Source organism: Cardiocondyla obscurior, linkage group LG15 (genome assembly GCF_019399895.1).
Source record: "Cardiocondyla obscurior isolate alpha-2009 linkage group LG15, Cobs3.1, whole genome shotgun sequence".
NCBI lineage: Eukaryota > Metazoa > Arthropoda > Insecta > Hymenoptera > Formicidae > Cardiocondyla > Cardiocondyla obscurior.
Genome location: NC_091878.1, coordinates 568813 through 584777, shown reverse-complemented (window position 1 = coordinate 584777; position 15965 = coordinate 568813). Strand labels below are relative to the sequence as shown.

Sequence of the window (15965 nt, the reverse complement as noted above, 5' to 3'; positions counted from 1 at the left end):
TCGTTAAGTGGAATTAATTAACCCAGATTGTCGACGCGCCGCAACGCTGCGGGAAACGCGCGGGCGTAACTGTGCGATTTTTCATTATTATTATTAGTTTCTTTTAAAAGACACTAAAAGCGACCCGGCAAGTTTTCGTCCTTTTACGGGCCCCCGCTCGGTTTTACCCTTAATCGAATGGTGCAGCAGCCAGCGCCGATTAATGCGCGGGGGACGATAAAATGATGAAGTGGGTTCCATTCGATATACTCGATACGAAATTTCAGTTAAGTATTCCGCTAAAGCTGGAAAAAAGCCAGCGATCTACCTTCGCATTTTACTTTATTTTATTTTATTCTTTCAAATAGTTAGAAAAAAAATTCATACGTGCAATATGTGAGACTCGAATTATACTTATTTATTTCTTTACCTTATTACTGTTCGCGAGGTAAAAAAACGTCGTTTCAATGTATAAAATATAAAACTAATAGTGCAACAGCATTGATATAATTTAATTTATGGGAACGTAAGTACTCGCGTTTGATTTTAAAATAAATTTGACCAAGTTCAAGATCGATCGTTAAAAAGTTCCGTCCCTAGAAGAAGATGCTGATTCGGTTGCGATTTCTCATTTGGCTCGCGCTCAAAACTGCCTATTTCGTCGCGAATCAGCAGTTTCTCGCGTAGTTTTGCCAACCCGTCTCGCGGTGATTCCTTTGTTCGATCGAACGAAAATTGTGAAAATACCGAGGATACCCTCTTTTTCGCAATACGTATTTTTGCTACTCTTTGCAGCCTTCTTTCTCAGTTTCCGCGCACGGTTTACGATCGTTATGGAACTTCGCTCCTTTGATTCGGCTCTTTTGTTATCGTAAGAGGATTCCCAGGTCGTTCAATTATTACGTATTTCCCGTCGCGATGACGATAACAATGACGATGACACACGTTCCATCGGTGAATCGCATTAAATGCACGCATAAATTATTCAGAATCGTATCAGGCGCGGTAACGAACGACGTCAAAGTCTCGAGTTTTGCAACTCGAGCAAGCGTGTGTAAATAGATATAGCGCTCCCAAATAAATATATATCGCACGAAAGTCGCAACTTTCCCCGTAAATTCATATCGCATTTGAAATAAATTATTTTCGCTCTTTTTGTGGAGAAAAAGGAAAAAGTCGAAAAATGCCGGGTACGCCGCTCGGCACTGGCGATTTAAAGCACGATTCCGTCTCGTTTCATCGTGTTGCGTCCCACTTTTCAAATGCCTCCGGCAGCTTTTTCACCGGAATATCGTTTAATTGCGATAAAAACGATCAGTGGAATTTCCATATGTTCTATTTAAAAAAAAAAAAAAAAAAAAAAAAAAAAAAAAAAAAGAGAGAGATATTTCGTGAATTTTGTTATACCCTATATACGTTGCTCTAATTTATTGAATTTAACTGATTTGAATAAATTGCTCGTTAAGTTGTGACCCATCCGTGGCGTTAAGAAAATTGAAGGAAACGCGAACGTATGATATTCCCTTTAAAACTTATCGCCGCGCGCGTTTACGCAAGACATCCGCTTAAAATAAAAGATTTACAATTCATGGAAGAAGTTTTGACATCTGCCTTTAACTTTCCTCTTTCATTTAAGACTTAAAAAGGGTACAAAATAAAGGACTTGGCGCGCAAGTGGATAAAGTTTTTCATAGTTTGCGGGATAAGTTTCGATATTTTTTAATACGCTACAAATTCCCGATTCTACGGCCGCTGCGAATCCCATCGAATATCCGCGGCCGGCTTTTTACGCCAGCCGACCGTCTTCATTTATAATCCGTTTAATCCAAACGCGAGGCGAAGACGGTGGGAACTAATGTGAAGGTCCGAGTGCTCGCATTCATTCTCCGCTCGCTTTCTGCGCGCGGGCATCTTAAGACGGTCGAGAAAGCGACAGCGGTCGTTTAAGGTAATGGATTATGTCGCGCGAAAACGCTATCCTCGCGTCCCAACCGTTTTAAAGACGACAATGACGACGGCGACGACAACGGCAGAATATTCGTCCGGTCGCTATTCGTCTCCGCGCGCGCGTCTCCGTTCACGAAGCAGCGATACTCTCTTGCCCGGTTTTCCACCGGCTATCCACTTCCATTCTCTCCCTTTCTCTCTTTCTTTCTCCGACCGACCAACTCCCTGACTAAGATAAATGGCACGTATTTATTTCGCGGCGCACCGGCTAGTGGATTTCTCCTTTCTCCATTATGCATCGCCCTCGTTAAGCATTTTCTCCGCTTTTTCCTTCGCTTTCATCCCCCTTTTTGTTTCGAGTTTGGCCCGACCGCGTTTCTACGTTCAACCCCGTCGATCGCTCGCCGCGATCGGGTTTTCCTATCTTGCGCCCTTATTTTTCTTTCCCCTATCCTCATGCAAATATATTGGCACAACGCATCGATTCGCGAGAACGTTTGAGTCCTCGGAACAATCGGCATTTGCGAATCGGTGGTGATTGCATCTATAAAAGGACTTGGCTAGCGGCGGAAAAGGAAAAGACACGGACGTACATCCCACGAGAATTCCCATCCTGAAATTTACTTTCGCGGATACAGGAAATCTTGTACCTAGACGGCAATTTTGCGATTTAACCCACGATTACTTTTCTCGATAACTAATATTCAATTTCAAGACAATATTAAACGATATTCTCTCCGCTACAATTAGTTTGCCTAGCATAAAAAAAATAAAAGGAATAATTAATAAATTACAATATATATATAAGTTAATAATTTATCTTTCAACAATTATAATAATTGTAGCTTTCATGTATTATTTATTATCCTGTAATTGAGTAACGTTATCCGTTAATTGATATCGTATTTGTAATTAAATAATAATAGCTCGAATAAATATCGTTTCAAATAAAAAAAATATATCGGCGTTTAATAATATGATAAGACAGGCAGCGTCTATAGTACTATATTCAATAGAACTGTTCTTTATGAAGCGGCCAGTAAAAGCTGCAAAAGGTCGCAAAAAGGAGAAGAGAGGAGACAAAACTTTGGCAATAGAGTCTTCCACCGTTGGTTAATGGTGTACCGTTAATAGCCTTAATTTAGCCTTATTATTTCCTAGAAGGAACTTTAATAAAACTTTACCAAAGTTGTGCGGTAGCTCGCTCGCATTCACGCTAATCCATCCCGACTCTCGCGTGTAATACTTAAAATATACTCGCTATAATATTGTACAATATCTTAAGAATCTTCTGATTCTTTTATTAAAAAAAAAAAAAAAAAAAAAAAAATTATTAGAAGTATATTAAAAAAAAAGTTCAAACAGTAGAAAATTGTATGCGTACACACGATCAAGATATTTTATTTAAGCAGCGAAGATTAATTTATTGCAGCATATTTTAATCCTCAACTATTTAATGCGTTTTAATAGATTTGAAATATTTAATAAAAAAATATACCTATCACGAAAATATCTGCCGTATTTTATCTTACGACTAACGTTGAAATCCCGTCGTTTTATTAAGTCTTTTTTTTTCAAGTAAAGTAATGAAAAACTATGACGACTCTTAATGTTATGAGACAAGAGAGATGAGGGCAAAGTATAGAAAATGGTGAGCTGAGCGAATCTTACCTCCCAGACGTAATTCGGCTGTGGCCTGCACCATCTCGTAGTCATTTTTAGCGAAGCACTGGTACATGCCTTTGTCGTCTCTCACAATAGAAGATATGCGCAACGTCGAGCCGTCGTTGCCCGTGACTTTGCTCCTGCCTGACGATCCATCCCGCACGGGAAGACCGTCCTTTGCCCACGAGATCACCGGATGTGGCTGACCTGTGACGGAGCACTGAAATTCTGCGTCCTTTCCCAAGTCCACAGTTACCTAAAATTCACGAGAAACACATAATATTAATATTGCGTTATGCACAATGCAACGAAATGTAATATAATATTTGACTATAATCCGCGATACAATAGAAACGTGATGTACGGAATGTAATATAATATTTACGATTTAAAGTTCGTTATACGTATTACGTGCGCATACGTATTATACGTGTATAATGTAAAATATACATGTATGTTAAACGTGCTGGCATTGCAAATTAAATTTAAACGAACGTTAAATAGTATTTCATTGTGTAAAGTTATTCCATTGTGTGAATTAAAAAAATTTTAATTGTAAAAAAAAATATAACTGCGAATATCAATGCAAGAAGTATAATTTGTGGCGGGATGAAAGGAGGCTTAATCGTTATTCATGCAATTAAAAAATTAACGCAAATGCAATCTCAATGCGAAGCGGGGAATTTCCGGTACATCGAAATGTAATGTGTACGTGCCGATGAAGAGAACGCGAGAACACAGTCGTCGTATATTGAATTAGAAATTGGACGAACGCGCTCGTACAATTAACCCAAGTGGCCCGATGGAATTTCCAATCTCGCATTCGGAAAGCTAATTTAATCACGCGCCCTTTGACCGTCGTGCTCGTCTCCTTTAAAAGTATATCTACGTAATTGAGATGCAAATTAATGAAAAATCTGGTTCTAACGATATTTTAGTAGCGAACAGATTTTATTAAAAAAAAAAAAAAAAAAAAAAAAGTTACGTATGTTATTCCTTAACATTTCGCTGGATTTCGAATTCACGATTAAAAAATTATTTGTCCGTAAAAGATAAATTTTCAAATTTCATGTATTTCGATTATTAAGTTGCATTAACATCCCTTTTAAAATATTCTAATATCAATTCAATCGTCAGGGATTCCATCGGCAGCCGATATTAATCGCGATAACGATCGCCCGGAATCGATTTCAAGCATTCGCGTTTAATTGAAGTCTTCTCGGGGAAGGTAGACGAGGCCGTGCATCGTCAGACAAGGATACGCGCCAGGAATTTGCGAAATAATATAGGGTGATCCATTAAATCGGCCTCCCGCCGGAATTTCCATATCCACCTTGAGCCGCTTAACTTAGCGGCGATCGAACGCGGATAGAATCCTTTGATCCGAAGCAGAATCGGTCTTGGGCATTATTAAGGATGCTCGTTTACTTCAAGAGAGACCGGGAGGGAAACAGGGTAGTAGAGACAAAAGGACGACGCGAGGAGAAGGACGGATGAACCAAGGAGAGGGCCACGAACAGCGCATTTCGATTATGCGCCATGCATGTTCGAGCGCGTGCATACGCGTGCACGGTTGGGATGCAATGTGATGCAGCCGCATCGCGATGCTCGCTGCACCACCGGTTGCAAATTCCGCGAGCACTCCGACCAAGAATTCGCGAACGAGGAGCACTTCTCCGCAGTTCGACGGTGCTCTCTGGATCTCTCAACGAGCAAAAAGCACTTCCGTGCCGCGATAAACGGGCCGAGAGCCCAAGAGAATCAACTGGCTTATAAACCCGATGATCACTGCATCGGTTGCGTCGATCAAGAATGCGAGGATTAAAGGGGCCGCATCTGTTTCCGCCAAGTTAAGCCGTTTGATAAGATTTAACTTTCTGCCCGTGAATTTAACGCGCCATACGTCAACCACGTACGCAACAATTTTGTAATATAATAATAAATTAATTTTATTCTGTGTTATATCTGTATAAAGTAATATCTTCTATTTTACAGAAATTATAAATATTTTTAATACAAATGCGTCAAATAATATTTAAATATATGAATCAATATTGTGTTAGCCGTATTTTAAATATCAATATTAAATGGACTTTTTCATGCGTATTTCCGAAATTTATCGATAATAATTTACGACGGAATAAAAGATTTAGTTTTAAAAACACCCTCGTACTTTCTTTCGACGGTTACTTTCGTCTTTTTCGAGAAATGACTTTTGTTTGCCGAACCGATCGTAGCCGTTAAGAGGATCGCGCTTTCGTCAGTGACCACTTTTGTTCCACGAGTCTAAGGGAAAAACTTTCTCCCGAGTGATCGTCGCGACTTTTAAATATCTTTCACGACCCATACCCTTGGACAAGCGTGCCGAAGGAAAGAAAAGAAAAGGAAGTGAAAGAAGAAAGGGATAGAACCGTAGTCGGAATGGTTTCTTTAAAGATATTCGAAGGGGAATTCATAAAATGAGGTAAAACGGACCGACGTAGGTTTCCGATCGCTTTTGCACCCTCTCCCCCCTCGTTACCTCGCCCCAACTTTCTTTGTGGTCTGCCTGCCTTTTTACGGTCTGCGCATAAGTATATTTACAACACGCAGAGACGCCTTGTTTCAGAGTAACAATAAACGCATACACGCGCGGCGTACACGAGATCTTCTTTGAAAATGCACGCTGCGCGATTACTACGTCTTTTCTTTCACAGAGAAAAATGCGAGACAAATAAAAATCTCACTGTTAAACAAGAGCGAGGGTGTATTTAATTTGTTTCATTTCTGACAAGCTTCTAAAATAATAGAAACGAAGAAATACAATCTATCTTTATGAGACCAAAAATTCAAATAATAGTTGAAATTCTATTTTAATTAAATACGTAAGTCACGAGTTTACGTGCTTAATTAATCATTTCTATGAAATATTAAACGGTTGGAATAATTAACAAAGGTTTACCAAGAAGCCTGCGATTACTAACTCCTTCGTAACGCCGGAAGTTGCGCTGTGCACGACAGAAAGCTGCGGTTTCCGCCAATAAAGTACGAAGAGGGTTTGACGCGTTAATGGAACAAAATTGCGGAGACGAAAAGGACAGTCGATACATACAGAGTGTTCCAGATTTATCCCATCTAATTTTTAACTACAAATTACTTTTTTTTTTTTCAAATAAAGTCATAGTGTTATCGATAATTTTTTAATTACATACAATTTAAAAGCATTTAATTAAAATTATATTTTTGTTAAAACGTAACATAAAAAAGTTTGTAATTAATACTTATGCAAGCAGGACACTCCGTATACTCGGATAAATCCGTCTAATAAAATTCCTACGTTGATGACCACGAAAGTTATATGGAAGGCTTCTGGCGAATGAATAGTATTTCACTGTTTTCAGATCCCTGCGATTCTCCTGGATGCCTCCGTCGCTCGTTCACGGTGGCACCCAGCGGCTCTTGTCACCGCGCTCTATCTACCAATACGTATTCGTTCTTCTTCTATATATGTACATGTACATACATATATACATGTTATATGTCCAAACGCTGTCCGCCCCAGATGGAAGAATACCGACCACTTTCTCGCGTTTTTCCTCAGTCCGCGACACTTTACTGACATTTTCCATCCCCTTTCATCCCAATCTTTCCGCGCGTCTCGCGACGAAGCATCGATCGACTCGGAATGCAGTCCGACTTTTCGGAATGGGGGTAGGCACGTAATACACCGATTCGTCTCGGTGAATCGAGACAGGGGTTGCGATCCATCAGCTGGTAATTGACAGTGAAATAGTTTGCGCACACGCCGAGCATTTATTACACCCGCCGGTTTCCGCGCGGGCGCTTCGATATTTCGGTCTGTGTGTTATCAGTCGCGACCACTTCGGTCGTCGATAACCTGCTCCGTGATGCGCGAGCTTCATAGAGAGCGTACCGTTCAAGTGTATACCCTATTTCATCAGAAAGTAGTAATTTTTCATGGCGCATAAAACGCGCGTCATACATCACGGTAAAATAAAAATGCACGAAGCCTGTCGATTTCGATTATTTTTCCTAAATGCGATACGAACGAAGCGCACTACTTAAGATTTATAAATCAGACCAAGACGTGGATCTGCAATAAGAAAAGAAGAACGAATGCGCGGCAATACAAAATAATAGCAGTCGAATAAATAAATTCCTGAGTAATATAGCACCCGAAGCGTCGTAAAAACATTTTGGCGAGCCACGAGAATTTTTTTATGCAGCTGGAGATAGTTTCCGGAAGTTTTTCGGCGACATTTGTAAGGAACTTTCGAGCTGGAGTGTGGGCGATTGCGAAACGCAATCTGACGATTCCGGACAAACGATAATTTGACTCGGCAAGATAAGTGGCCGGGACAACTTCGGGATTCATCGTGTTCACGGATGAAGCATTATGTTTTATACGCGGCATCGCGATCCGAGCAATCGCGCTCCCGAGCTTCTTGCCGTCGCTATTGTTTACCGTACTACTGCGCGCGATCCTCGATTATCCACGTCACTGAGAATTATCCAAGTCACTCGCCGTCGAAGTCGGCTCGAATTTATTTGGAGCTACTGTAGAGGAAATTTGCCCTCGTCTATAACTCAGTTAAAATAAGACAGACAATGTACAAAGAAAAAGAGAAGGTTTATAGAATTTGCTTAATAGCGTAACAAAATCACAAGATAACGAATTCGCGAGTGGAATCAAATATTTTTATAGAAACAACGCGAGTGAAAAAAAAAAAGATCGTGAATAAACGGCGTTTGAGGAAGTCTCATACAGAATTGTTTTCAATTTTAACTCTTTTACGAAGCTATTTGCTCTAAGCTTAAAAGGCACTATTCATTCTCTTCATTAAAATTTTAATTAAAACTTTAATTAATATAGAACACACAATATCATTACGTTTAAAAAGTGCTATTGAAACTACGAAGGAGTGTGACTTACGTTTGTTTTTTTAAATGGCTGCTCAATCAGATTTCGAAATCTTTTAAGAAATGCGGTCGTAACTGGCGTGGTAAGTGCTTATAGAGCGGTTCGATAAAACTTGCTGCACTTTCTACATAAATACCTATTTAATCCGTAAATACCGTCGTCGATGCCGCTGCGAGGAGAGCGCGAAAGTCTCGAGGTAAAAGTAAATTTCGCAAAATCTCGGGGAGTGGTGATAAGTAAAATGCAGATTCTGACCGTGCCTCTTACCCCCTTCGGAGAAACTGGCGGCAATTGTCGCCCAGATCGAAGACCGAGGGAGAAGAGCGAACAATAGAAACGCCCGAGTCATTTGCGACGACGTGCTCAAGAGAAACTGCCAGTTCGGAAAAGTTAAGGGAGATCAGAGGGAGGTCGAGGGCGCTACGCGAACGGAAGCGATTATCGCAGATATCGAGAAGCGTCGCTACGCGATTTTTAATCCGCTGGAAAGTCAGGCGTCAAGTCTGATGACAGCCGGAATAATGATTGTTATTTATTTGCCTCTCGACGATCTCGAATGTAAGAGGTTGCGAACGGATTTACATCGACTCCGAAGAGATCGATGAAATTATTTCGCCGGGTTTAAAGGCTTCAGCGGAATGAAATGGATTTTATTCATGAGCCTCCGAAAATGTATGACGATAATTCTCCAAGCTCTTATCCGCCTCGCAGTCTAGCACGATTCATTTCAGAATGGAAGTCTATTTTGGATTATTGCAACAGTCGGGATGATAAATAGTTATTGCAAAACTGGATCGCATAAATGTTTGAATTACTGTGCTACGACGGCGTGAAACGATCCACTCGCGACCTTTCAAAGCCAAAATGCACGCGACGCGACAAAGAAGAAGAAAATGAGGAAGGTAAAGATTACATTTGTTTGCGAAACTTGGGAGAGAGGAAATGCATGTAAACCGACACCGGCGCAAGATGGATGGAGGAACTGTGATGTAACGTTGATGTTCGACCCAATTATCCGGAGATTGTCCAAAGTCCACTATCTCGTTCGGAGTAACAGGATGAACTTCGGTTTAACTTCACTCGAATCGAAATAGCGGGCTATATTCTATGGCGATTACGCTGAACAAAGGTGCGCGCTATAACAATCGAAACTTAGATTCGAACATTATTTGGGAAAGCAAAGCTCAAACGTCGCCCCGCTGCGAGTGTTTGCGTACCATTTCACGCCCCGAATGAGCCTGGAATTAATTTCCATGCACGTCTATATAAATTACGGTTTGTATTTTGTTTGCGTGTACGTAAATGTGCGCGCGTTAATCACGCGTAAAGTAAGACAATAAGAAGTTTAGAAACTTCACTATTTCTGTGTAGTAACCCGGGCAGTGATGTTTCCGCTGTTAAATCAGCCAATCCGTACGTTTTATCCCAAAGTATTAAATAAAAGAAAAAAAAAAAAACGCTAAAACTTTTCTACGCTTTCTACCATGACTCTATACAATTTACATCTCGCACGAAATCCGTTTTAAGCTCGCTCAATATTTCACAGTTTTTCAATTTCAAGATATCCTCAAATATTAAACATAATGCCGCAAAGCCGAAGCTTACGACATAAAATTCCTTATTAGTATTCTAAAATAAAATATTTCAAATCAAAATCAAAATAAATACCTTCTTATAATTTACGGCTAGTACCGAGCTAAGTCACGAGTTAAGAAATATATATTTAATCTGCGCGATCTAACCACCAGCTGCAAAATTAGATTAGCAAGATAAATTTCCACTCGTGTTGAGTAAAAAAAAAAAAAAAAAAATTAAATCATCAAAAATGATTAATATAATAAATTATTTAGTACTCTTTAAATATCGCGAAATTAAAAATTCTAGCAAATAACACATTATTTGCTGCCGTTAAATCTTTGCCGTTAAGAAAGATAGTGGAGCCGAGTCGTTCTTAAAGAGTCATTCCGTTCGAAAGAGAAAAAAAGGCAGAAAAGATGAAATAACGAACCTGTTGAGGCGCCAGATGGATGGAGAGGCTGCTTATGATGGTGACTTCCAGCTCGACTCGCTCGGAGCCAGCGGTATTGTTCGCGTGGCACACATATCTGCCGGCGTCCTCGACTCTAGCCGGTTGCAATACCAGAACGCCGGCCCGCGCGTGTATCCTCTCCGAGTTGAAGACCATCGTTGTGCCCGACACAGACTCGCGAAACCAAAGGTACGTCGGCGGCGGATTGCCCTGCGAGATGCACGACAAGACGATCGTCTCCCCGGTGCGGATCGGCCCGGGATTCACTCGCTCGTTGAACCGCGGCGGCGATGAGTTTCGATGCTCTGCAGCAGAAAAAAAAAAAAAGAAATTAGCAGATTGGAAAAAGTTTTACTTTCATAACTTTTATAGATAAGATTGAAACCTCTCGCTTAAAAGGCTTTTAATTTATTTATACTTTTGCATTTATAATACTTAGTCCTCTAATTACTTGTAATAATATGCTAATTACTAACTGCAACGATGAACAGGACCGACGGAGTTTTGGCAACGCTCGAAACTAATTTCCTATGTAATTAGGACTCTTCCATTGTTGTCTGTTATAATAGCGAGAACGTCGGAGAATCACGAGATTGCGTGATACTCGAGAGACGAAAGATCGATACGGTTTTATCTTAATTTACAAGTTTGCGAGGTAAAATTGTAATTCGAGTTTCCCCGTTTCACGGTACGATAGCGGCGAAGTTACGGTAATGTCAATCGCGCACCTGGCCGCGACCGCGGTGCTTCCGTAACGCAAAGCGGAGCAAAACGCTGTTTCTTTTTTTTTTTTTTCGCGATATTCAGATATATTTAAATGGACGTACGCAGGCGTGCGACAAACTAATTTGGACGTATGTACGCGGTCATATTAATAATGCAGTAAAATTTCAGAAATATCCGATTATTGGCCGGTTACATTATTAATGCACGTTAACCAACGCGTGTATTTACCTAACGAAATTCAACGTATGCAAATTATTATGGATTTATGCATTGTTGTATGAGCGTTAATAAATTATTAATCAACAAGCGTGTTTACCACGTTCTACGGCCCCTTAGCAAAGAGTGGCGGAGATCGGAAATTTAAGGCAGCGAAAGCCGCGCGTTTCCGCTTGCTGATTCCGGTCCAGACGATTCTCTCCGCGGGATATTTTACGATATACGTGCCTCCCCGGAAAGTCGTTAAGAAAGAAATCTCCGCGGAGTTGGCTGAGCAGACAGAGATCCCGCGTTAACTTTTTAATGTACATAACGTTAAAATCGCGCGGAACATTGTCCTACACTTTTCTCCCGGAGCAAAACTTTGCTGAAAGTTTCGAATCTGATACTTTTTGCTACTATTAATTTTGCTATTTTAATGCCGTTTCGATGCTTTAGGAATTTCTAAGGGTATTCCGATCGAACTTTCGTCTTCTTATCGCTGTCGTATTTATTTGCGGGAACGATCTTGGAAGTTATATTTCGTATTGAATTTATAATTGAAACTGCCGACGAAGATGAGGAAATAACGTATTAACATTTGCTTTTCTCTTCGGTTGTGTTATACTCGATAATTGTTAGAGCGGTTTAACAAACGAAGCCGACATCTCGAAATCAAGCGCACACCTTCGTTGAGAATACGGAGAATGGGAGACATTTGGAGAATGAATGTAAATCCCTTTCGTTTCACGTGCAGGAACAGCGTGCGCGCATCGCGTTCGGTAAAATCCCCGTGTAAATTTCGGGATGCGCAATTTTATCGCGGCTAATAGAATCAATAAACCAAACTCTGTTACGTCAATAAATACGTCGCGAGCGATTCCGTCCACCTGCGAATTAATCGTGCCAGGCGCGGCGGCGGGTGACGGCGACAACGAAGAAACGAGGGTCCGATTTCTCGGCGTTCCGGCGAAACGCGAAGGGGAGTGAGAAGTGGTCCTGGCCACCGAATAACGAGTCTTTTATTTCTCCTTTTAGCAACGATTAAGCGTTTCCATCCCTCTTTCCGCGCCTCCCCTTAAGACGGAGGATGTTTATCTCTGGACCGGTCTCGGACAGCAGGACGCCGCGACCTTTTACGGGCGCACTATTTTATAATGGCGCTTTGTCTGGCTGGCGTTATTATTGTAATTTAAGCTGATGGCGTATTGATCGTCGCAGTACCTCCATCTCGCTCGCTCTTGCTCTCGCCCTCGCGACTTCCCTCGCTCGATCTCGCACCCTCTGTCTCTCTTTCTCCTCGTCGCTCCCTCTCGTCCTCTTTGGTGCACACACCCTCCCCAATCCCTTTCTCTCCCACGCCGCATTCTCTCGCGCATTCTCTCTTTCTCTGTCCCTTCGTTTCTCTCTTTCCCGCTCGTCTCTCCTTCCCTCTATAGCACTGTGCAATTCTAGTTGCCATATTCCTGCATAACGCCACTGCCACCACACCCTTGTTCACATCCTTGTTCGGCGCACCGTCGTCTCGTGCATATGCACGTCGAAAAGTTTTTACGCCATTTACATCCCGACTTACGCCCCTCGACGTCAACGTCGTCGTTGTCGTCGGCGTCGTCGCCGTCGCCGTTGTCGCTCGCGCGAATAAAAAAATATGGCCTCGAGGTGCGTTGTTGCAAGTGTCACAACTGCATTTTGCTACACGCGTCCGGCGATGAAAGTTTTCTGACAAATCCACGAAAATGCTAGGAGTGAGCGCGAAGAGTATTTCCCTTGCTTTAATACATCTTTATAACGCATAATAAATCTTGTACGGTATACCTACAATTGCGGTACGCAATTACCTTCAGAAAGCGAGACAAGAAATTTTATTTTGCAATTAAGCAAGAAATTCGCGTTTGCTTCATTCCAATCTTTTTTTTTTTTCTCCCTTTCGATAACGAATTGCCCGAACGCGATCGCTCGGAATTGTTTAATATGCGAATTCTCAGGATAACAGAAAATTCGGCCAGCTTTCGTTTTTGGCATACATGACAGTAAAACGTCACATTGGTTGATGCACATGTCAACACGTAGAGAACTTTTTATTAAACGGCGTGTGTGCGCGCCTTACATTTCAACGTCAGCGTTTTTCGTTAACGCAGGACAAAAAGAATGCCACTGCGACATGATTTAGCAATTTTAAAAGCGGATTTTATCCCGAGCTCTCTATTACCCGGAGTTCATCAACAAATGTCGATTAATGACACGTCGTTTCATACATCCACGGCATGTAAATGTCAACGGGAAATATCGTCGAGTCACGCATAATTTTTTAACAATGCAACGCGAAATCATTTAACGTTTCTGTACAAAAGATTTTTTTTTTTTAGTTTGACAGCAATAGAAATTTCAATTGAATTAAGAATAATACATTAATAATACATTGTGCAACATATTAATGTATGTTAAAATTAATACGTACAGATTTTCATAATTAAACGTTTGAAATTTTTTGTGATATTGTTTGTTAAATACGTAACGCGAAACTAAACTTTGCGCTTATTTTAGATCAAAGAATCTGCAATTTTTTCTTCGATCGATAGATGAAACAGCGGCATAGAAAAAAAGAAAAATGAAGAAACAATAGTAAGATAGAGAGAAAGAGAAAGCACGTAGATACCGCAGACCGGTTAATACATTCCATATATTTTCTCTCTCACTCTCTCTCTCTCTCTTTCTCTCTCTCATTGCATGCGATGTCCAATTAAAGCTCTCGAGCCGGTGACTCCAATTAAGACTCTATTAAATATACACCCGGCGCGTGTGTATCGTCGTCAAAGCGAAATTCAAATGGCGTTGGTAGTCAGCCTCCCTCCAATTCGCGCTCGTGTATTTGCCTCGAACAAACGACTCCGTCGTAATAGAGTTGGCGCTAATTAACCGTGCGAGGTCTCTTATCGCGCATTATGGAACATACTTGCCGCACCGTGGCGTCTTTTCCGCCACGGTCGTTTCACGCGTTCTGGAGCTCTAATTTTATTTCGCGGCTAAGCAACAGTTCACTTTTCCTATCACCTCGAGGGCAGAAACCGTGCGCGAGTTCGACTTACCCTGTAAATCCACTCGCAGCGACTCCGCCAATTAATCTCGATATAGAAAATACCGTATATTCTCAAATTAAAGAGAGCGATGGAAACGAGACAGAAATCTGGTTGCTGATTTAATTAAATTAGCGCAAATTTTGAAAGCGCCGAGGCAAATGACAAGCTACATTTCAAATCTTTCAAGTAATTGTGGCTTAAGGTAAGTTTAATCATTTATGCAGATAAGGGACACTCATGGAATTAATCGCGCATGTATTATCGGCAACCATATTACGCCACCCAAAGTCTTAGTCGCCCCGCGGCTCATGGTACGCATATATAATTTAATGTCATCCGCTGATTGCTTCGGAATTCAGGTCACGACGCGATATCCGCCGCGTGCAATTTGCGCCCAGCGAGGCGCACGTATGCGCGCCGCCGTCGCACCGTCGCGATATTGCCCGAGATAATAACGGCGATTTATAATCCGGGAATAAGAGCCCCTCGAGTTAGCCGGAACCACGATCCGCAGCCGTTTTCGGCCACTGAATTTCTAGCCAAGTATTCTGCAAAATTTGGTTATCTACGATACGGCTTTGTCTCGCATTATTACCTTCTCTTTGCGAATAAAAGCCCGACTTTTAAGCGCTCAAGGTTTAATCTAATTAATATTTCAGCTCCAATTTATACGGTTTTCATAAAGACTTCTGTGCTAAATTATGTTCCGAAAATAATTTCCGAGTTAATAAAATATGTCAGACGTTAAAGCGACTGGCTGAAAAATATTATTTGCAGCGTATCAAATTGTCGGTTCAATAACGTTAATTTTTTTTCCATCGCTGTATTTTGTGCTTGAATATTTTAACGAATATTTGCAGTGAATTCGCGATTCCATTAACAATTTATAGGTGGAAAAAATGTCATTCGGCTCAAAATTCGTACGAGCGAACGCTGACAAAGCCGTGCATTACGCGTATTACGTCGCACGTAAATTATTTGACCGAAGTCGACGTTGGAGTGATAATTTATCGGTGAACGTTTTGAATTCCTTTAGAGCGAGAGAGCCTAGCGGATTTTACGCGCAAAAGCGAACGAGTAATTTTAAGCGACCAGCGAAATAGTACCGCACTCGTTACTTACTCGATTAAATTATTATCTTCACGCCGCAATTGGTTGGCCGCGGGACAGCGCGATAGCGCTGTCTTTGCATTAAATTGCGCCCAGTCGCCCGGATGGCCCGATAATTCATTTTCCAGACGTATATTACGCGAAAGAGCAGAAACGAGTAACTTGCCCTGACACAAAAAGAGAAACTTAATTATGACTTCAGCCCCGCGGCGCCATTGTTACGGCACGCGATACGGTACCGAGCGTTACGTTGAAGAAAAAAAAAATACTCGATATAAATTTAACGCGCACCGCTCGAAATTTGTTCCGCTAA

General features: G+C 41.3%; 1 protein-coding gene across 2 annotated transcripts in view; it reads right to left on the bottom strand.

Annotated features, from left to right (window-relative positions):
- Positions 1–15965, bottom strand: part of LOC139108591 (cell adhesion molecule Dscam2) — a 126267-nt gene that overhangs the window by 29440 nt on the left and 80862 nt on the right. For both annotated transcript variants that reach the window (XM_070667015.1, XM_070667016.1), the window contains 2 exons: positions 10521–10846; positions 3598–3847 (listed from right to left, as the gene is read on the bottom strand). In XM_070667015.1, the coding sequence (XP_070523116.1) occupies positions 3598–3847; positions 10521–10846 (576 nt within the window). The remainder of the gene's footprint in view (positions 1–3597; positions 3848–10520; positions 10847–15965) is intronic.